The 22,966-nt window shown below is 37.5% G+C and overlaps 3 protein-coding genes across 5 annotated transcripts; 2 read left to right on the top strand and 1 right to left on the bottom strand.

Moving 5' to 3' along the window:
- Positions 1–12,642: 12,642 nt before the first annotated feature.
- On the top strand, positions 12,643–17,142 carry LOC131326933 (B3 domain-containing protein Os01g0234100-like). Of its 3 annotated transcripts, none has more exons than XM_058359845.1 (7): positions 12,643–13,039; positions 13,170–13,265; positions 14,618–14,649; positions 14,748–14,904; positions 15,019–15,225; positions 15,933–16,023; positions 16,140–17,142. In XM_058359845.1, exons 1-7 carry the CDS (start codon positions 12,821–12,823, stop codon positions 16,901–16,903), a joined length of 1,566 nt encoding a protein of 521 aa, XP_058215828.1. In that variant the 5' UTR covers positions 12,643–12,820; the 3' UTR covers positions 16,904–17,142. The 3 variants fall into 3 exon arrangements, with proteins under 3 accessions (XP_058215828.1, XP_058215829.1, XP_058215831.1); XM_058359846.1 differs by having other exon boundaries at positions 12,730–13,039; positions 16,155–17,142; XM_058359848.1 differs by lacking the exons at positions 14,618–14,649; positions 14,748–14,904 and having other exon boundaries at positions 12,730–13,039.
- Positions 17,143–19,057: 1,915 nt separating this feature from the next.
- LOC131327615 (calmodulin-like protein 30) lies at positions 19,058–19,594 on the bottom strand. Its single transcript, XM_058360764.1, has 2 exons — positions 19,472–19,594; positions 19,058–19,312 (listed from the first exon to the last, which is right to left on the bottom strand). The coding sequence occupies exons 1-2, from the start codon at positions 19,592–19,594 to the stop codon at positions 19,058–19,060; spliced, it is 378 nt and encodes a 125-aa protein (XP_058216747.1).
- Positions 19,595–21,051: 1,457 nt separating this feature from the next.
- LOC131326566 (probable CCR4-associated factor 1 homolog 11) lies at positions 21,052–22,079 on the top strand. Its single transcript, XM_058359393.1, has one exon. It carries the CDS (start codon positions 21,101–21,103, stop codon positions 21,965–21,967), a length of 867 nt encoding a protein of 288 aa, XP_058215376.1. The 5' UTR covers positions 21,052–21,100; the 3' UTR covers positions 21,968–22,079.
- The last annotated feature ends 887 nt before the right edge of the window (positions 22,080–22,966 follow it).

Here is a 22,966-nt window from a genome sequence, read left to right as displayed (position 1 = left end):
TTTATTTTTAATAATCCGTCATAATTAGATTTGAGATTTATAAAATTATATCTTTTCGTCTCGGACAATTTAGTTATTTTCTAAAGACAAGTATCACTTGTATATTTTCTTAGCAAGTTAAATAAAATTCTAAAATTATATTTCTTAGCTAGAAATTCTATATGGCAAGTAGGATTAGTTTTCAACCAATTAGTTAGGAAAACCTAACTACCATTTCACTTAATTACTTTCCCCTAACCTTAGGTGAACCTTATGAACCTTTCCAACCATACTTGAACCTTTTGGATCTAGGGAAGTAATCATTATACTTTATGTCTAGTCATTTCAACCTTACTTATCATCAATATTCTTCTACCCATTGGATAATAATTGTTAGAAAAATTTTTATTCCTTGGATAATGGACATTAGAATTTGCCAATGAATATGTGATTTGACAAGACAAATCATGGACCATAGGAAGCCATCATTTTGCTTCCAAAAGAAGCAAACTTAGACTTGTCATGCATGCAACCCTAAGACTAATAGCCTTAAACCTAATAGTTATCCTCCAAGGCTTATATATATATATATATATATATATATATATATATATATATATATATACACACATATGCACATGATTCTAGAGAGAGAGAGAGAGAGAGAGAGCCAAGAGGAGAGAGGGAGAGAGGCCGAGAGTAAGAGAGAGGAGTGAAGTGTGTGCATGTGTTTTGTACACTCTAGCAAGCTACCTCTTTTACCAATTTCACACTCAAGCCTAAGTACAATTTGACAACTCATTCTTAGACCTATTCAAGCACACAATCTTAGCCTGTAATCAACCTAGGAATTGACTACAACCTAGACCTAAGATTGACTAGACATAGGAAGACTACTCTCTAGCCTAGCTATCATTTCTTTCTTACTTGCAAGACTTGCCAACCTAGACTATAATCACCTTGATTTACCCTAGAAAGCATAAGACCCTAGTTAGTTTATAGCCTTATGCTTAAAGATTTGGAATGACCAATGAGAGAATTGACTTAGCATGCTTTCAAGCATGATTTGCAACACAATGAGAGCAAGAGAGAGAGAGAGATGGCCGGCCATATGGAGGGGAGAGAGAGCCCAAACTTTTTCTATAAATAGCACCCATCACTCACCATTCAACTCACACCTTCACCTTCCAACTTCTCTCTCTAGAAATTCTTGTATTCTTGCTTGTTCTTCTTTGTTCTTGAGTTCTTCAAGACACTCATCCTAGGCCGCCACTAAACCACCACTCGACCACCCTTTCGATCTAAAAAGTTTAGTAGTATAGTCAAGAACTAGTTTCGAGAAAAACCTTTTCTCTTTCGAAGCTACCGCAAGCTTGCCGTAGGAAGTACTCCGTTCGACCTCCGACGTATCTTCTTTCCTCCGTAGTCGTCACTACCGCCAAAAAGAACGGTAGAACTTCCTTACTCTCTAACTCTAAGTATATGTAAAATACCCCTACTTACTTACTCTAAGTATAAATAGAAGTGTGTTTATTGTTTGAATGTTAAAAATGCATAAGAACTTGAAAGATAATTGTTTTAAAGTTTTGAAAAGGAAGGGGAATATGTAGGAATGGCAACGGGGCGGGGCGGGGCGGGGTGGGTTTTTGCATACCCTGACCCCGACCCGAAAATCATTACCTGCCTCGACCCCGACTGGATTTTTTTGGGGTACCCCCGTCCCCGCCTCGATCGGGGAATGGGTTTACCTGCCCCGCCCCGTAAAAATTAAAAAAATTAAACTATAAGTAAAAAATTAAAAAAATGCAAAATAAAAATAAAAATTATCTAAAAAAATAAAAGTTTTGAAATTATTTTTGTGTCTTTTGGTATCGCGGTTTTATCTAAATTTTTAATTGCAATCAATATTTTAGATACTTCATTCCATTTCTTTATGTGTAGGATTTATTATAAATATTTGAAGAAAACTTTTTAAAAAATCCACTAAACACCAATAAATATTTATTTTTATTTCTTTTTTAAATTTGATTAGACTACTTGACATTAAAGAGACATTGTTTTTTGGATTAATGCTAAAAAAATTAAAGGACATGTATATAAGTATATATACATATATACTCCCTCCGTCTCATAATATTTGTCCGGTCCGCGAAACGAGGACTACAAAATAATGCATTTCTTTTGAGAAAAAATTTAAATTTTTTTCATAAGTTAAAAGAACTCGTCGAGATCTAGTAAATTGTTGAATTTTTTTTCGACTTTTCTTACAAAAATAGTATTATTTTTACGTCTCTGTTTTGCGGACCGGACAAATATTATGGGACAGAGAGAGTAAATAAATACATATACATATATATATATATAGAGTGGTGCTATTTGCACCGACCGGAGCATACCGACGGTATAGCGACGACCCCGCGCAGCCTTCTCCGGCCACCGGACGGCCAATCCGAGCCGTCCAAAATTTAAAAAAAAAAAAATCGAGGGGCCCAATGCGGAAATCAACGGCATCCGATGTGTGTAGGGTGCTTGATCTAAACACCCTATTTTTCGTGTATATATACACATATATATACACGAAAAATAGGGTGTTTAGATCAAGCACCCTACACACATCGGATGCCGTTGATTCCCGCGCATGACCCCTTGGTTTTTTTTTTAAATTTTTGGACGGCTCGGATTGGCCGTCCGGTGGCCGAAGACGGCCGCGCGCGGCCATCGGTACAGTTTTCCTACATTTTTGGTCGGTACATATAGGATTTTCGTATATATATATACACACACACACGCCGGGTCGGAGTCGGGTAATTTCGGGGTGGGTTTAGGGGCGGGATACTTTCGCCCGAACCCAGGCGGGTTTTGGAAATTTTACCCCAACCGGACCCGATCCCCGAAAATAGAGTGAAAAACCCGCGCCGTTTGGGGCTGGGCGGGGCAGGTACACTTGTCATCCCTAGGAGTATGTTGAATATATCGACTTTATTTTCCGGAAAAACATATGTTGTTTTGAACTTCCCTAAAAGAAAGAAAGAACGGATTTCAAAAATATGAACTTGATTGAAAGTATTCGTATTTTGATCTTAATGATGGTTATGAGCATGTATATGTGATTACTTGGATTGTTTGTCTTGAGGTGTGATAAGGCATAAGTGGTCTCCACTCCAAAGGGACGTACATGTGGCGTTATGCTTTAAGTGGTAAATTTGAACTTGATAGATCACATATAGTTGGATGATATTACTAGTTTAGTTTCAACATTACAATGAATGATTTATGATTACGTATGTGAAAAGTCCTACCGCAGAGTCTTTGCATGAAAACGAGACACGAAAATCAAGAAAGTAGAAACATGACACCTAGGATGTGTTAATGGCAAGGTATGTTTTGAAACCGTAATGTGGCCGGACGTGGTAGACCATTGTGTGTAAGAAAACCCGCAATGTGGCCGGACTTGGTAGCCCGTTGTGTGAATGAAAACTCTCAATGTGGCCGGACTTGGTAGCCCATTGTGAAGATTGCCAATGGGGCCGGACATGGTAGCCTCATTGGTAATGTGACTTGGTTATCCACAGAGAGGAACCAATGTAAATTTTGTGTGCCAATGGAAATCCGACGCGGCGGAACCGAAGTTGGGTGTGTAAAATGACGATTTTGAAAATGTTGATTTGGTTAATGAAAGGTGAAACCAGTAACACGGTTTACGAAATGACGCGTAGGAGAAATTCAAAAATCATGGACACTAACGATAGTGAATAGTAAATGTGGATGTGTCATTGTTAGATATGCAAGTATTATGTGAAAATTGTCAAACTATGATCTTCTGCTTGTAAGTTAAGGGTTAGTCGGTATGGATTATTTTATCAAGCTTTTGTAGCTCATAGTGTTACCTTTGGTGATCATGACATATTATATTGGTGGCGACGCTGGTATAATGTATCAGGCCTTATAGATGAACATGGTGAACTCTACATCTTAGAAGCTTTTGGAGCTGAAGAGCTGGCTAGGATGGAGGAGCAGACGGAGCTGTAGTTAGGAACCCTAATTTCCCTTCCTTTTGTAATGAAAGTACTCTTATAGAGGTTTATGATATAATAATGAGTTAAACTCTATTTTGAAATTTCAATAAAATTATCTATTTAAAGTACCCAAAATTCGGGGTGTTACAGAGAGAGAAGTTGCTATTCAACTTCGATTGCCCCTTCTTTTTCCTTTTTTTTCTTTAAACGTCCCCTCTTTTTCCTCGCTTTCCTCAGCTTCCTACTTGATAAATCTTTTACAATTTTTCAGTTAGTATACAAGCGAGTTTGGTAATGGGCTCAATGAATCTGCACTTGCGCTTTCAATACTTATTGTCGCACATTTGAATATTTTGGGGTGTTTTCTTAAAGACGTTTTTACTGTTTTACGATCATGCTAGTGCACGAGAATTATTAGGCAAAAGGTCTACTCTCAGTCTCAGAATATCATAATCACTCAGTAACTTGCAGAAGAGAAAAATGAAAGGACAATTCACAATGAAAAAAGAAAGAATAACAATGGACAGCAGCATTTTCATATACCAATCCTTTTGGATTAGATGACATGCCAAAAAAATTTAACAATTAAAAAAATAACATATTACAACCGCTAATTAAAAAGAAATTTTTGGTCTTAATGAAGTAAAATTTAACAATTAAAAAAATAACATATTACAAATGGTCTTATTGTCCTAACTGCCCCTAATTAAAAAGAAATTTTTGGTCTTTCATTCTTTGCTGCTTCTTCTTTTGGGACTCGGTAGCAGAGTGCTTGGATACTTAGATACGTGTCGAACACTTGTTAACATTTGGCTAATAAGCTCAGATAATTTGTAAGTTTATAGACCACTTTTTGAAGAACCAATAGGCCGCAATATTAGTTGCCGATTTGACCTTCAAATGTTGCCTCGCCTAAATTCAACACATTTTATAAAATTTTATCATCATAGCCAAATAAATCTGGAAAGGGCCCGATTGGAATACACATACATACCAGCTGGCTGCTGTATCTTTAACACACACACCCCTGCTGGAACAAACACACATACCTACACTTTTTTTAACCAAAAATGGAAAACCTGCCCAAACCCTCCAACTTTGAACCAACAACCAACTAAAAATTGCACATTTTGAAACCAGCTGGTTGCTGTATCTTTAACACACACACACACACACACCCCTGCTGGAATAAACACACACATGACACACCTGCACTTTTTTGAACAAAAAATCTGCCAAAACCCTCTAAACTTTGAACCAAAAATCAACTAAAAACTGCACATTTTGAAACTAGCATAAAATTGCCCCAAAAATAGCACTAGAAGCAGCAGCACACACACACACACACACATATGCACCTGCACTTCACAATAAAAATGCAGATTTCTCTCAAACACACACAGAGCCCAGTTTTTCATTACAAATTTCAAATGCATAAAGTGATAAAGTCCAGATTACTCTCAAACACACACACAAAGCTTGCTTAATCCAGTAAACACACACACACTTGGGACACTAAAACTTGCATTGAAAGACACCCACACCCATACACTGACACAAAGTTGTTCAAACAGCAGTAGCAGCAGCACACAAAGTCATTTCTGCTCAATTTTTGCTCAGTCCAATAACAAATGAAAACTTGAAGTATAACACCAATTTGGCTCAAATTATATCATCATAGCCACACTAAACACCAAAGGCTCAGATTATATCATCATAGCCATTCTAATTAGGTTCAAATTACATCATCATAGTCACACTTAACACCAATTTAGCTCAGATTATATCATAGCCACACTAAACACTAATTAGGCTCAGATTACATCATCATAACCACGCTTAACACTAATTTGGCTCAGATTATATCATCATAGCCACACTAAACACCAAAAGCTCAGATTATATTATATCATCATAGCACACACTTAGATATATAAAGAATAGCACCTGAATGCGGCAACATTAAGTTGTCATTTAAGACCTTCATAAGTTACCAGCATCAGCAATGCATCTCCCCCTGATCAGCATCTATATCTGAGTCCGAAAAATAATCTCTGAATTCATCTCTAGGATGACATTTTTGAATTTCAAAACGTGCATCCTCCCAATCTTTTATGCATATAAGACAGCCCAAAATGTCGGGAGCTAGTTTGCTCCTCTTCTCATTCAACACTCTATTACCTGCACTAAAAGCAGATTTGGAAGCCACTGAAAACACATGTGATGTTAGTAAATCACGTGTCATGATAGAAAGAATGAGAAATGTCTTTTCAATTTTTTTTCCACCAAGCTAAGATATCAAATGATTGAAACTCCTCATTGGTAACTAAATTTATCTCTAAATATTGAGTAAGTTCAGATCGTGAAGAAGTTTCACTACTACTTGGCCCTGAAATCAGAAACCAAGATAGGTCATTCTCATTGTTACTTGTAGAACATGGATTATTAATACTTGAAGAATATGGAGTAGCAGCAGCAGTAGTGCATGCAAATTTAGACTCATATGAAGCATATATAGAAGTCAACAGTGCGGTAACAGTAGAAATAGAAGGTAATGTAATCCCTAAATTCTCACCAAGCCCTTTTAAGAGCTTTTCAACACTCCTTACCTTAATCTTTGGGTCCATTACAGAAGCTACAATAAATATTGTTGGCATGTTCTTGAAATATTTTTTGAATTTATCTTCCATAAACTTACAAGTAGCTACAAAATTTAGTTTCGTTCTATGACTTTTAAGAGTGTGACTCATATTATACAAGTGATTAAGCACAATACAAGTAATAGGATAACGAACACTTGAGCAAGATAAGGTAGCAGCATAAATTTTTTTCAAAAAATTCATAAACTCAAAAGCAATCTTCCAATCAGCTCGAGTTAAACCACCATCAGTACGCATATACTTGGAATTAACATAAGCAAAAATTACATCAGTTTGATTCCTACAAGATTTTCACATAAGAAATGTTGAATTCCAACGAGTAATTCACATCAGTTTTGATTTTTTTTGCTTTAACGTTGTAACTTACACACAATCTTTCAAATTCTTGTTGCCTAGCTGGGGAAGTAGCAATAAAAAGAATAGCATCTCTAATTTTTTCTACTTGTGATCCTATATGTTTCAAACCATCTTGCACAACTAAGTTAATGATATGACATACACATCGCACATGAAAAAATTGTCCAACATGAAGAGTAGTCAAATTTTGTTTGAACAAATCAATTGAACTGGAATTAGCAGAATGGTTATCAAAAGTAATACTGAAAACTTTATCAACAATTTCAAACTCCCTAAAAACACCCATTATATATTGAAAAATGTTCATAGCATTATGAGGATACTCCATTAAAAGGAAAGCAATAATTTTTTTATTCAAAATCCAATTGGAGTCTATATAATGAGCTGTCACAGAAATTTAACCAAGATTATTTCGACCACTCCACAAATCAGAAGTAAAAGAGATTAAACTACCAAGTTCCGCAATTTCACTTATCAAAAATTTTCTAACTTCAATAAAAGTTTTCAAAGAATCACTTTTGATTGTATTTCTAGAAACTTTCAAAAAAAGAAGATTAAGATAATGTTTGACAAAATATTCAAATCTAGTATCATCACTAAACGTAAAATGGTTGTTCTGCTGCAACTACATAACAGGTCAATCCCTCTCTCATACTAGATTGAGAATATACGAAATTCGACATACCACCTATGGAATCAAAACCACCAGATTCACCACTGACTTGCCCAACTACGGTATGTTTAAATTTTTTATGTTTGTTTTCTAAATGTCGTTAAAGATGCCCTATGCCGCCCGTACTTACGCAGGTATAATTATTTGGACAATAATTACATACAGCTCTAGCTCCTATATCGATTCCTTGTGCATTTTTAAAGTTCTTAACTATCGTTGAATGTCTCCATACCCAAGAGCGACGCCTTGTTTCACCAGACTGGGCTGATTGGCTACGGCCTGTTACGCCTATAGGAGTAGAATCTGCTGTAATGTTTGAAACAACTTCACCTACAGACTCCCTTCCCGGTGGTAGAATTAGTCCATCATCACCTGAGTCAGGGTTTAAACCCTCATTATCGAAATGAATGTTTTCAGGATCCATCTCCTATAAAAAAATGAAAACAAAATAGAGAAAATTAGTACACTAGAACATTAGTTAATAACATCTAAATAAGTTAATAAGCTACATGTGCAGAAAACCTAGAATGTACAAATAGAGCAAGATAAACTGTATTCAAAATTTGACCAACTACCAATTTTAAACTATAGTAAGTAGCAACTATACCAAAATAAACTGTATTCAAAACTATAGTAAGTAGCAACTACCAATTTTACCACTATAGCAAGTAGCAACTACCAATTTTACGACTATAGCAATAGCATGTAGCAACTACCAACAGTGCATGTCTATAACAAAATCATCAGATCTGGCCATTTCTAGAATATACGAAATATCAACAGTGCATGTGTGTACTAATATACGAAATTAGTGCAGGTGTGTGTACAAAATCATCAAAAGTCATTTCGTAACCCTAATTTCATAAATTAGTACTCCCTCCGTCCCTTTTTAAGTGTCCCGCTTCGTAACTCCAACTTATTAAAAAGACATCATCATTATACCTTTCACATCAACTTTTTCCTCAACTTTTCCTATTTACCCATCATCATTACACTTTTACTCACTAACTTTCCAAAATAAAATCTACTTTTAGGGACAAAATAGACAATACACCAACTCTTACCCCCCTTTACCCCCCTAACTTTACAAAATGGACACTTATTAAGGGACAGACCAAAATAGAATACTGGACACAAAAAAAGGGACGGAGGGAGTAACAAAAGTGAAAAGCCCTAATTTCTTGTGAAAATCCTATTGGTACCGATGGTACCGTAGGGAAAATGCAGAGACGGCCACCAGAAGGCCGATCTGAGCCGTCCAAAAATTTAAAAAAACAAAACCGAGTGGGCCTACACGAGAATCAATGGCATCCGAGGTGTGTAGAGTACTTGATTCGAGCACCCTTTTTCGTGTATATACACGTATAAACATATATAGACGAAAAAGGGGTGCTCGAATCGAGTACCCTATACATCTCGGATGCCATTGATTCTCGCGAAGGCCCACTCGGTTTTGTTTTTTAAAATTTTTGGACAGCTAGGATCGGCCTTCCGGTGGCCGGAGACGGCCGTTCGGTGGCCGTCGGTGCATTTTCTCTACCGTACCATCGGTACCAATAGCAGTACTCAATTTCTTGTTACTAATTTACAAAAACCTTAATTTCGTAATCTTAATTTCAAAAACCAGGAGTCGAAACCCTAATTACAGTAGTCAGTAGATAACGATAAGTGGAGACTGGAGAGGGAAGTGATAGATGTATCTGTGAGAGAGAGAGATATGGTGTGAGAGAGATACGGTGACTGGTGAGTGAGTTGGTGAGCTGAGGACCTGAGGTGGTGAGAGAGTCGGACTGTCGATGAGACAGAAACGTTGAGAGAGTGAGATGATGATGGTCACTGAGTTCAGATCTGATCTCTTCACTTATGATGGTCACCGACTCACCGTTTGAGAGTAGAGAGAGAGAGAGAGAGAGAGAGAGAGAGAGGAGAGGAGAGCAGTGAGACAGAGAGAGTTGTGACCAGTGAGTCAGAGAGAGAGAGAGAGAGTGAGAGAGGTGAATGAATCGGTGAGAAAGGTGATTTAGGTGAATGAATCGATATATAGTTCAGAATCTGAACATTAGGCTCATCAGATGACCAGAGGTGAGAAGACAAAGAGACGTTGATAGAGAGAGAGGGAGAGTTCGAGAGAGCTCGGAGAATGAGGTGAGAGGGCAGCATCTCATTCCTTTTATATGATCTGTGTGATCATGTGCATGCGAGACACCATAATCCATATGCACCAACTTATCGAAAATTCTCGTAGAGTCCTATAATGCATCACTCAAGGGCCGCCCGAGCTGTTTTTTGAAAATCGGAACCGTCTATCTTTTATGTGGCAGAGATTATATTATTCTTACCAAAATTGAAGTAAATTGGTTATCGTTATAAACTTGATTGTTTATAACACTCATTTTCCTATTAATGGATCTACGTGTCAATGAAGGAGCTTTAAAAACCCGATAGACCCAAAAATTGGAGAGAGTCATTAAAACACAGAGAATAACAAAATGAACGGTATGGATCGTCATATTTATTTTGTGATCGTGTGGCTAACGTACATTATACTATAGCAAAATACCTTGGTTCATAACCAACCAAGTTCAATGTATAGATTTAAAAGGTAGCTGCAGATTTTTTTTTTCTCCAAAGGTTCGATCTAAATCGTTACGATTTAATGTCTTATCAAATTTATCATTCTCATCTGAATAGGTGATAATCGAATGTCGGAAACCACATCATCGGAACACATTCGGTGCTTCCAGAGATATTAAAGTCCTATAATGCATTACTTGAGGGCCGCACAAGCTATTTTTTAAAAATCAGAATCGTCTAACTTTTATGTGGGAGGGATTAGATCATTCATGTCAATAATCAAGTAAAATGCTTATAGCTACATACTTGATCGGACGTAAACAAAATTCCATCAAACAATGAATTAGCGTGCTGATGAAAGAGTTTTCAAAATTCGACGCACGAAAAAATAGGTCCTATGATTAAAACATTAAGCACAACAAAATGAACGCATTGAATGGTATCGATCGTCGTGATTGCGTTGCAATTGTGTGTCTACTGCTTGATGACCTCGTTTTTATATAATAGATCTACATATTATATATTAATTTTCCAAATCTATAACAAGTTAATTGGTGGCATAGTGGTTTGTTTGTGTATAAAAAAACCTAAGGACCTAGGTTCAAGTTCTAGTCTAGCCAACCCCTTTTTATTTATTTTTTTCCCTTATTTCTACTATGTATTTTTTTTCTTTTTTGTTTGGCACTTTTTTTCTTATTTCTCGTTAGATTTGGGGTAAATAATATATTAATATATGACTCTTGCACATTTCCTTTCGTATTAAATTGCTCTTGCACCATAAATATTTTGATAAGTTTTTTTAATTTTACTTGTTATCTTGTAATGTTAAATTTACAAACCAAAGGTCTAAAGACTATTTTTCTAATGAAAACAAAACAAATATTTTTTACCGAATAAAAATTGATAATTTTTTAAAAGTAAAAAAATGAATTTTTAAAAACATGATTTTTTTTAAGAAATTATTATTTTTAAATTAAATATCTTAGTTGTTTACCTTTTTTTAAAGGTAAACAAATATTTTTTACTGAATAGAAATTGTTTAATTTTTTTAAATTTAAAAAAAAGTCATTTGGCTTATTTATTTATTTTTTGTTTTTCCGTGCCCATGTCGTGCTGGGTCATGCCCATGCCCGTGCCTTGCTAGAACCGTGCCGTGCCGTGTTGTTCCTGTCCACTTTCCGTGCCCTTGCCCGTGTCATGCCTGTCTACGACCTTGTCATGCCATGCCGTGCCAGGCCAACTTTCGTATCGTGCCCGTGTTGTGCCGCCCACTTCCGTGCTCGTGTCGTGCCTCGGGCCCTCTAAAACCGTGCCGTATCGTGTCGTGCTAGGCCAAAACCGTGCGTGTGACGTGCCATGCCGCCCCGTGCCCTTGCCTTGCCGTGCCGGCACGGCCCATTTGACACCTCTAGTTGTATGTTGTTTGAGTGCACTAGTAGTTGTAAAAATATGGTTAAAAAATTAAGTATTTCAATTTTCAATCCGTTTAAATCGATGCGAATATATATATTTTTCATTTTATTTTAAATGGTCATAATTAATTTTTAGACAGCTTAGATTAAAACTTTCTCTCTCCTCTCACCCCTCCTATTTCTCTCTCCTTTTTCTATCTCTAAATGTGCGCCATCTAAAATCGCATCAGAAATTCGGATGTGCCGAACGGACACCACATCATACCACCCGGCACTGAAAAATTTCTCGAGAAAGAGGAGTATTTGAGTTCTGTGAAACTGTACAAGATTTTGACACATTGCAGAGGAAGCAAAGATGGGTCTTTCGTCCTTCGAAACTTGGGGGTCTAGTTGAAGAAAAGGTAAATAGGGTCAAGCTTGTCATTTTGCTTTTTATACGCTGGAGTCATCTATACACAAACATTGAATTTGACATCCCATGTCAGAAGACAAAAAGTTTCCCAACTTTGGAATTTGCCTTGTTCATATCGAAAAGTATAGGCTCAACAATTGATGACTACTATTTTGAGTACTCATCATTATATTGCATTGGATCCTACTTTTCAGCTGTCAAACACCCACCAGTCCCACTTTTCCACTCCACAGCCACGCGGCACTATTGATCTCTTTCACTCTCACTCATATGCATTTGCTTTATAACATTGAGAGCTTGTTCGTTGGGGCTTTAAAGTTTCTGTGCATTGTTTTTAATACATTTTTTTTATTTATCTCTCCATTCAAATTTTATTCAAAATTCAAAACAAACAAGACTTGAGCATTTTAATTGGGTAACAAATAGTGTCTCGATAAATCGGACTAATCTCATATTTCTGTTTGACCAAAAAAAAATCGGACTAGTCTCTCCAACTTCTCTTGCAATCCTTTTCACATATTTGCGTGAGATGAGATGACTCCATAGACTAATCATTGTTGAGGGGAATCAATCTTACGATCTTGTAGGGATAAACCCCACGGCCCACGACCGTAGGGATAAACCCCACGCCCCACGACCTTGGGTGATAAACCCCGCCATGGTTTAGTTAACCACTGTGCCAAACCAGCTTATGAGTATTGAAACCGTGTAGCGAAGGAGTTATTAGTGGGTGAGAGATGGGGAAAGTAAAGTTTTGTAAGCAAAGTGAATCTACTATGGATCTTGATACTCCTAGTAACAGTCATTCAGACAGTGACGATCAAGTTGGGGAAGAGATTGTATTTATAAAGCAGGTGCAAAGTAATGAATTGCCAACATCAGAGGACCATAGCCCCAAATCAGCAAAACCCAATTTTATTCAGTTGTCTCCCTCCACTCCCTCCCCTTCCTCCACGGTCCCTCTCTCTCTCTCTCTCTCTCTCTCTCTCTCTCTCTCTAACATGCATGCACTCATTATTTATATAGTGCCACTTTGTTTCTGTGAATTTTTCTGGGTTAATGTTAGATCTAGTTGGTGGTGGTTAGGTTAAGGGAAAGAAGAATTCCTGGGATTTGCACGAGGAGTTGAACTGGCAGTTGGGGAAGACCAAGAAGAAGCGTTCTGGATCCAAATCAAAGCACGTGAGACTTCCTTTCTTCACCTTTCTTTCTCGTGATCAGAAAAAAAGGAAAAAAGAAAGGAAGAGAACTCTCCCTTTCTATTATTAACACTGTCAAAATGTCGTAGTTTGTCAAGTAAATTGAAGTATCTATAGTACTCTCCTCTTCTGTGTTTCTTAGAAAAATGATTTTGGCACTCCAAAACTTGTCGACAAATTTTGGAGTACTATCATAAAAAATTGGGGTGTCGAAATCATTTTCCATTTAGATATCTATGTAGATCGTTTACTACTACTTGCGTCAGATCAGAATATTAAGTACTCAACTTTTGGATGGGATAGATATCCTTAAATTGTAAGACTAAAAACTAGTGCATCCTAAGATTGGGTTTAGGGAGGTCTGACACCTGGACATGCACCCGGACACACCCATGCCTGATACTAATAACAATTAACAAGTACATGACGCACTACAAACCGTTGGACCTGTTTGGTAAACCATGTTTTATGAGTAGAAAAATAATATGCTGTTTTTTTTTGCTGGTAAAAAAAAGAAAAAGTATATGCTGAAGATTCAGGGCTCCAAAAGTTGCAAGTTTTATGGGATTCCATCAAATTAAGGCCAGTAATCCTTGGATAATTTGGGTGTTTTGTTTCTGCTTCTGTAATATACCTACCTGAATTTAGTAAGAAGAAGCTAGTGAAAAGGTTTTGCCTCAACAATTTGGTGTATTGGCTTCAGAAAATTGTTAAGTCCTGCTGAAAGCCGGAGTAATGTGGCATAGCCAATGTCGTTCTCCTGACTGAACGAAACATACACCATGTTGGTCAATTACCCAATAAAAGTGAATCATAATGTCCCACCTGTAAAATTCTTTGCTGCGACATTGGTTTGAGTACCATGTGAAAATGCCACATGTACTTTAGGATCACGAGTCCTCTTTCACTATTGTCCTCTATCTAGTGCCACCCAGTTTGTCAAACCACGTGGCACTATCCTTGTATGTCCCATGACTCTCAGAGTCACCAATCTCTTATTATCTCCCCTTTTGCAAAGCTTTTGTCCTGGATCATCACACTGTCTTTTTTATCTACGTAGACTGACTTTACACTATATTGCCATCTTATCCTTAATCCAATGTGGAAGTTATTATGTGTTCATGGTTCTCCTATTCTTAGGCCCTGTTTTCCTAAGGTTCTTATTTTTTACGTACTTATTTTCCGCTTTACGAAACTGGTCATTCTCTCACAATACATCACGTTTAATTCAAAAAATAAGTACTTATTTCCCTTAGTGGAATTGGGCTTTGTTCTCATTTTTTAACTAACCGTGGATGGAAAAACTAATGGCAAACCTATTAACTTCTTGAACAGGCGGTATCTAATCATGCGGGGAAGCCCATGAGGTCGGTTATAAATGTTAATTTTCTGAATTTTTGTTTTGAAATTTCATGAGTACGAAATGTGACTATGGATTGTAAAAAAATTCTGGCTGTTTTTGAAGCTGTAAACAAAGTAAGTCTGCAATGATTGGGTTGCCTGTTGAAGTTAAGACACCTGCCATGATTCGAGCTGAGGAGATCAAGTCCAGTTTGGGATGTGAATTTCCTAGCTTTGTAAAACCATTGGTTCGATCGAATGTTTCCAGTTGTTTTTGGATGGTAATCATGACTCCTCTGCATTTCGATTTGCATTTGAATTTGGAATCTATTGTAATGTACAGTGTTCAAGTCAAGCCAGAGAGTTGTGTGATAAACTCACTCTTTTGTTGACAGGGGCTTTCTGGTCCCTTCAGCAAGTCTCACCTACCTGAAAAGGATACCTCAGTAATTTTGGAAGATGAAAGTGGGGAACAATTTCAAGTGAAATACATTCAAGGAAGGTGGGGACTTAGTGGTGGTTGGAGAAGCTTTGCGATGGGACACAAATTGCTCGAGGGTGATGTCTTGATCTTTCAGTTAGTTGAACCAAACAAAATGAAGGTAACATTTGAAGATGTATTTATTTATTTTTGATGGTTCAGTATGTATCGTGTCTTAAACAAATGAAACCCTGGTGATGGGTTGACTATAGTATTAGGTGTCGCGCCTATTGTCCAATATAAAATCTTTCTATATATTCACAAATCTAGGTTCATAGCTTTTTGTTACAATACCTCCTATAATGGGACGCTAAGTGTGAATCAGCCTGGGAGCAGGAGGAAAATTGAATAGCGAATGATGAAACTAAATAAGTCAATGTCAGTGGTGGCATCAAATGTGCTGGTTTTATGAAGTGGAATGAGAATGGTGACATCTAGCAGGGGAAGTATGAATCAAAATATGAATTTCTCAATTTCCGCTGCTTCTGTAGAGGTAGAGAATACGAATCGAACCGTTTTTCCTTTTTAGTTCTAACAACCCTGTTTGATGGGTTGAAATAATATCAATAGTCACTATGTTCAATTTGGTTGTGTCCCTACCCTTTGTTTGGATCATGGATTTGTGGAGGGATTTACGAAGGGAAAGGAAAAGGTAACAAAAGTACGTAATTGAGGTTATGATCTGAGTTCGTTACTTCATTGTTATTTCTCCTTCCGTAATTAACTCCGTCCGTGAACCCTTGATCCAAACACATTCCTAGCATTTTCTCCACAAAGACCTTATCAATTCTGACTGTGTTCTCTCATATATGGCACATCCTTTTTTAGGTGTACATTGTAAGGGCCAATGGTTTGACTGAGGTAGATGGTGCTCTAAGCCTTCTTAACCTTGATGCTCACGTCAAACAAGATGATACAGGTTAGTTGATGTATTTACAGCATTCAGTGGTCCAAGTATAATTTTGCAGAGTCAGCAGTCAAGAACAACTTTTTCGATCTTAAATCGTAATGGTTTGGCATGAATGTTGATCTCAGAAAAGGACGATGCAGATGATGGAACAATAGCTCTGGATAACAAGAAGAGGAAGCGTCCAATCTCTCTTCAACTTGCTATAGTCAAGAAGAACAAGAAGGCAAGCCTCCAAAAATCAGTTCCTAAACTCACAGAATCCGTTGTGCAACTTGAAAATGGTTGCGAAGAGGTTGGTTCAGAACCTCTCATCGGTCCCAGATTCTCTAGCTCTACAATTCGTATCTGGGATGTCAAAAGCTTTAAACACTTCAATATTTTGGTTGATGGGTTGTCCATAGATTCAGAGATTCCGAAACATATACGGGTCAAGTACTTCAACCTCTGCCAGAGTAGAAGAGCATTCCTTCATGCACGGCTTTTCCATGGCCTTAACATTAAGTTGGTTTCTGGTATTATTTCTGAGATTGTCAATATAGCTGATGCCATAAGAGCATGTACGCTCACAACTTCTCGGAACAAATTTGAAGTGTGGGAAAAAAGCTTGAAGTCTTTTGAGCTCGTGGGAATGAATGTCGGTTTTTTAAGTGCTCGGTTACGGCGCCTTCTTAGCCTTGCTATTAAAACAGAGGTTGACGTGGATGTCAAGAAGTACGTAGAGGCTAAAACTAGAAAAGTTCAAGCGGATGATGAGATACGAAAGCTCAAGGCTAAGGTTGTTGAGCTGAAGGTGGCATCCAGAAAGTTGGGTGCATTTATCAAGGCTCTAAAATCTAAGGTTGAGGGCTATGAACACAAGTTCCAGGAAGAAGTTGATGCTCCATGGTAGTTTCTGCTCTATGGCTTTATCTTCTGTATGATGTTAATGTTTTTGTAATGGTAATGCTCCCCGGCAATACCTTCTGAATTATGTTGTTATGTTTTTGTATCCTAGTCCATGATGTGTGGCGGGAAAAGGTGGGAAAAAACTATGTTTTTTCATAGCAACCGGCCAACCATGTAGTTATGTATCTAGTGATCTTACATGAAGGCAATGGTGCCTAATAAGAACCTTGTCTTGCTAGGTTATGTGCAGATATTGACCGGGTCGTTTTCGTACCAAAAATAATTAATAAAACAAGACAATTATTACTATTCAAATGAATAGTGATAAGTATTCCGAGTATTGTTCCTCAGGGATTATAAGGCTGAGTTACAGTAAAATCAATTAATTTCTATCCTAGTTTGACAAAAAGATTGATTGATTTGTAGATTTTCCCAAAATTATTAAACAATAATTAAAAGGATTAAAAACGTAGAAAGTATTGATGGGAAAAAGCAGGGTTTCAAATCCACTATTCTCTCTCGTAACCTAAATATATTTTAATTACAGGTCAACTATTCAAATCAATTCGGATACCGTAGGATTGCAAGCCCTAACGATATCTCTTAAAAATAATTTATGAATCACCAATGGGCATGGACTATCTCCGCTTAGCACGAATCGTCTTACTAGCACGAATCGTCTCAAATCAAGCACGGATCGTCTCATCGGCACGACTCGTCTTACGTAGTATAATCCATCTAACCAGTTATCACAAAACAATTAAAACCGTTGTATGAATGTGCATAAAATCTAAAACTTCATGCACACGATTTGATAGAAAGAATAATAGTAATAAATTCTGAATAGTCATACAACCACGATTCGAATAATAAAACCTAAATCAAAACATAGATAGTATTACTCAGAGTTTGAGTTTCATCTATGCCCTAAAAGAGGGTTTAGCCGCTCATGAAAAAGAGACAACTTAATCTTGATTTAGCCTCCATGACAGCAAAAACTTTGTTCGTTCACTGTTGTCTTCGTACGTCTGTCGCTCCACGGCAAGTCCACGCCTGCTGACCCCGAAGTCAGTAGGATTCCATTGTTTATATAGGATTTCAAGCATTAATTACATTCAGCCCCTTGAACTTTATGCTTTAATAAATTAACAATCCAATTTTGAAGCATTCTGCGCTTTAACCCCAAATTTCATTAAACTCTTCTTTTTATCCAATATTTTGGGCAATGAGCTCGATCAACCTATAAATAAAATAAAAGAAAAATAAATATCAGATAACAAATATAAATAACTAACAAATGTAATTTGAAGAGCTAAAATATCAATATTTCGGCACTTATCAGATATCCATACATATATCTATGATCTTGCTTCTCGAATTGATAAGTTGTTTTGTACTTATCAGTTAAGCTTAGATTGTAATGTCTCTTGGTTACTGTTCAAACCTTAAATTGAGTAGGTAGGGCTACCAACAAAACGAGCCGAGTGGTAGGGTATGCTCGGCTAGTCGGCTTCATGACAATTGGTTAAGCTCATTGAGGTTAAAGCCGAAGTTAAATGACCGAAGTCAAGTTTGATTCCCACGGTACTAAAAGAGATCGAGCTTGGACGACGATGGAGATGGTTACGAATTCATGTCCTTTCTAACTTTGTAAGCAGGATTTTTCTTTTCCTTTCTGGATTCATGCTGCACTTCCGGATCTAAATTATAGATGATGTGAGACTAAGGTATTTTTGCTGCAGAATATGTGATGCAAGAAGATGGTAGAAATGGTTCAAATGACAAATGCCTTACAAAAATTGCTTTGTCCAAGACATTGTTCTGCCCGAATTAATCGCTAAATTTGTTTGCACCGAGTTAATAGCGACTCCAGAATCATTTCTATCATCTGATTGTGTTTGCATACGTGGGTTCCTGATCAGAACACCTTAAAATTTCCAAAAAGGCAAGAATTTATAAATTTAATTAACTTGCATATTGCAAAGCATTAATTCAGACATTGAATTGAATGAAAGGAAGAGAGCCAAAATAATTAGAAAAGCACACGAGTCGCATGTTATTGAAGTAAAAGAACAACTTTTTTAAGAAAAGCCTTGGAAACCCTAGCAAAGTTTGAAGTTGTTGTGTGTCATCATGTTCATAAACTCATCCAAATCAACTAGTCCATCATATCCCCGTCCTTATCCACCCCTTTCACCATCTTCCAGCACGACTCCAAGTTGCACTTCTCTCCAATCTTCTTCATAGCCTCCCACAACTCCTCCGTGCTTATTTTCCCATGCCCATCCAAATCAAACACGCAGAACGCGTTGGGATTGTCGCTTGTCTTCACCCCTCCTCCTCGCCCCGTGTCGTTATTCACTTTCATGAACTCTTTGAAGTCAATGAATCCGTCTCCATCTGCATCCATCACCTATAAAAAGCCCTAACCACCTCTTTTTCCGTGTTTGCAGTGCCCATGACTTTCACCGCTAACTTGTACTCCTTGCGGGAGATCTTTCCGTCCTTGTTTGTGTCAAATTTGTCAAAAAAAAAAAAAATTCATTTTGGCCATATTTGGGTGGAAATTTACCTGAGTGGCCGACAAGTTAGACTTTTGCCTTTCTCTAGGTACGCTTACTGGAGTGGGAATTACAGAGGAGTTCATTGAATTAGAACTCCCATATTTGAAACTGAGAAAACTGATTTTCGACATTTTCCAATGCTATTTGGTGTTGTATGAGTAGAAGATGAAGAAAGTTGATGATCTTAACCTGGAATCCGACCTCCTTTTATAAGAGCTTTTACATTCCTAGCTATTGCCTTTCTTCCCTTTTTTGAGAATATATAATACAAAGATACTAGCTCTCATTCTAAGCAATTCATGGGGTAAATAATTACCAATTCACTATTCAAATTTCAAAGCCTCGGATTAATTTTTTGTTTTTTGTTTTTGCCAACGGGATAACCGATTCATTGATAAACGGTACAAAAAAAACCATTAAACGGCATATTAAAAAAAAAAAATCCTTAGATGAAGGCGTAGATAGCCAATCCGGTGGATAGGCTTCCCATGTGGAGACACCTACACAACCATGAAAGAATGATAGAGAAGAGCATGTGAGCAAACTATAATACTGCATACTACTAGGAGTACAATATTCTAAGGGCGTGTTTGGTTCACGAATTCATCTTGGGGATTGTTGCAAAACAAAGGATTGTGGTTGGGCGCTATCGGATAAGCAATAGCATGAGATAATTTTATTTTTTTTGATCAGCAATAGCATGAGATAATGAATGGGACAAAAGATGGATGGAATGTATAAGTTCATCACTTATCAGAATTATTTTAGCTATAAAAAAAATGGATAGGAAAAAAGAAAAAGGAAATCGGAGTTCCTAATCCTCCCTTGTACCGTACGTGTGATCCTAGGTATGGTGAGAGTATGTGGAATTAATTAAGTTTATTCCTGAAGCTATAATTTAGTGATTAATTAGGCGAAGGTGGTCACACGTGGTTACCTAATAATAGTAATATTGTTGTTATAATAAATGTAAAATGGTGAGTCGTCATACTTTATCCATCGTTTTTTTTTTTTATATTCCACGATTCATACGGTGGCGGAGCACTAAGTTCTCCAATGCGCGTCCTCAAATATTCTAGATTATCAAACATGCCCTAACCTTCTACTCTCCTAATCTTATGTTCGTGTGTGTTTTCCTTCAAAGTTGTGCTCTTTTTTAAAATACAAAAAAAAAAAAAAAAAAAACCTAAGTTACCGTTATCGTTTAAAATTGATAAGGAAACCAAAAAAAACTTCGAGATGGGTTTAAATAAAATTCGAAAAGAGAAAAAAGGATACTTTTCAGATTCGGAAGTACTTGGCACGAAAGTTTCAAAACAGAAAAAGGCAACTTTCCAGGAGGAGTATTGAATTTCGAACCGCCTCAAACAAAATTAAAAAAAGAAAGAAAATAAATACTCCTCCTTAGGAAAACTCTCCTAATTAATTTCGGTAGTGTCAAAGTCCCAGTTGAACTAGGACGAAAACGAAGGAAACCCATATCCCAATTCTCATCGGATTTGAAAACAAGAAATTTCAATCCCCCTATATATATATATAATAATAATACCCTTATTACACATAACCATAGAACAGAGTATACTGCAACTGGTTATATTGCCTTTCTCGTGAAAGAAGAAAAGTAACCGAGAAAAACCATGAACCGTCCGAAAAAGCCGGTCGCCATTCGAAAGGTATGGGCCAAGAACTTGTTCGAAGAGCTCTCTCTCATCAACTGCATCGCCCTCCGCTACCCATTCGCTGCGATGGATACGGAATTCCCAGGTACCATCTTCCACCCGGCTGTCGAAAAACACCACTTGTCTCACCTCCCTCCAGACTACAACTACCGCGTCATGAAGGCCAACGTCGATGCCCTCAATCTCATCCAGCTCGGCCTCACCCTCTCTGACGCCCACGGAAACCTTCCTGACTTTGGCACCAGCCACTCCTACATATGGGAATTCAACTTCAGCAACTTCGACATCGAATCCGACCTCCAAAACCCGGACTCCATCGCCTTACTTGAACGGCAAGGAATCGACTTCCACAAGAACAGGACACTCGGCATCCATTCGAGGCAATTCGCCTGGCTCTTTCTCAACTCGCGACTCGCTTTCGATTTCAATCACGGGTCCCCACTGACATGGATCACCTTCCACAGCGCCTACGATTTCGGGTTTCTGCTCAAGATTTTGACAGGGGGGAAGTTACTACCAGAAAACCTCGGGACGTTCATGATTTGGGTTAACATGTACATCGGTGGGGCCGTGTACGATATGAAACACATGATTCGGTACTGCTCCGGATTGTACGGCGGATTAGAGAGGGTGGCGAAAACCTTAGATGTCGATCGGATGGCTGGGAGGAGCCATCAAGCCGGTTCAGATAGCTTACTCACTATGCAAACATTCATAAAGCTGAAAGAGTTGTACTTTAACAGAGAAGGAGGGGAAGAAGAAATTGGTAAATTCCGGAGTGTGTTGCATGGACTAGAGGTTGAAGGGACACTTCTCCTTGTTTAATTTTCAATATCTATGTGAAATTTTTCGTTTTAGACCCAGTAAATAGACTAATGATTAATTAGGAGTACAATTTTAGTGAGTTACGGAACAGTTTTTGTATCTGCTTTCTGTTCCCTTCAGCTAAGCCGATAATTCGGTCCCAAAAGGTTTCCCCGAAAATGTCCCCAAACTAGAATTAAGGGCAGTCCTACAGAGAAGGTTTGTCATGTGACAGCTCTCTTGGAAACCCCCTTAAAAAGCATGTCAGTTCTGCTGTAGGTTTTAAAATAGACATGGAGCAAATTCATAATAGTACTGATTTATCGAACTTTTTGGAGACACTTGGCGACATTTGATTAATCCTTCTCATGACTAGTGACGAATATCATAGAAGTCATGTTGTTCAACATGCTTCACAGCTGCGCACTTATGCACCATGAACATACTTTGCAATGTTAGATAATTAAGTTCATCATCTAGCTGCCAGTTTATGCAAGTGCTACATGAACGATGTCCTAATGCTAAAAGTTATCAACTATGCAACTTCTTGATCTAATCAGTATTACGTTATACGTTCCTCGTTAACTTTCCATTAGTTACATTCCATTGTCCTCTGCTTAGAGGGAGTAGGGACTCATGACCAGGGGTGGCTCCACTAGTTTTTAGGGGGTTCAAGCAAACCCCATGGGTTCAAAAAATGTACTAAAGTTTTATACTTTTGCATATAATTCGATTTTCCTCTAGTATTGTGCCCTAGAACATCTGTACATGTCCAGAGTAAATAAAACGTCACTTCAATTTGTATGTAGATCATGTAGCCCAATAAAAAAAACAAATTAGGCCCGATTAATTTTCAACTAAAATACATATAATTATCTTATATTGCGTAGTGAACACAAATTCTAATGCAATTGTCACCGCTGTAAAAAAAAAAAAAAAAACACTCAGCCGCCCCTGCCATGAGCATCTATTCAGAAAGGGGTTTTTTGAATGTCCCTGACTCTTGTCCTACTATTGATT

The sequence above is a fragment of the Rhododendron vialii genome, chromosome 5a (genome assembly GCF_030253575.1).
Source record: "Rhododendron vialii isolate Sample 1 chromosome 5a, ASM3025357v1".
In the NCBI taxonomy this organism is placed as follows: Eukaryota; Viridiplantae; Streptophyta; class Magnoliopsida; order Ericales; family Ericaceae; genus Rhododendron; species Rhododendron vialii.
The sequence above is the reverse complement of the archived record's forward strand: the minus strand, read 5'-3'. Positions and strand labels throughout refer to the sequence as shown.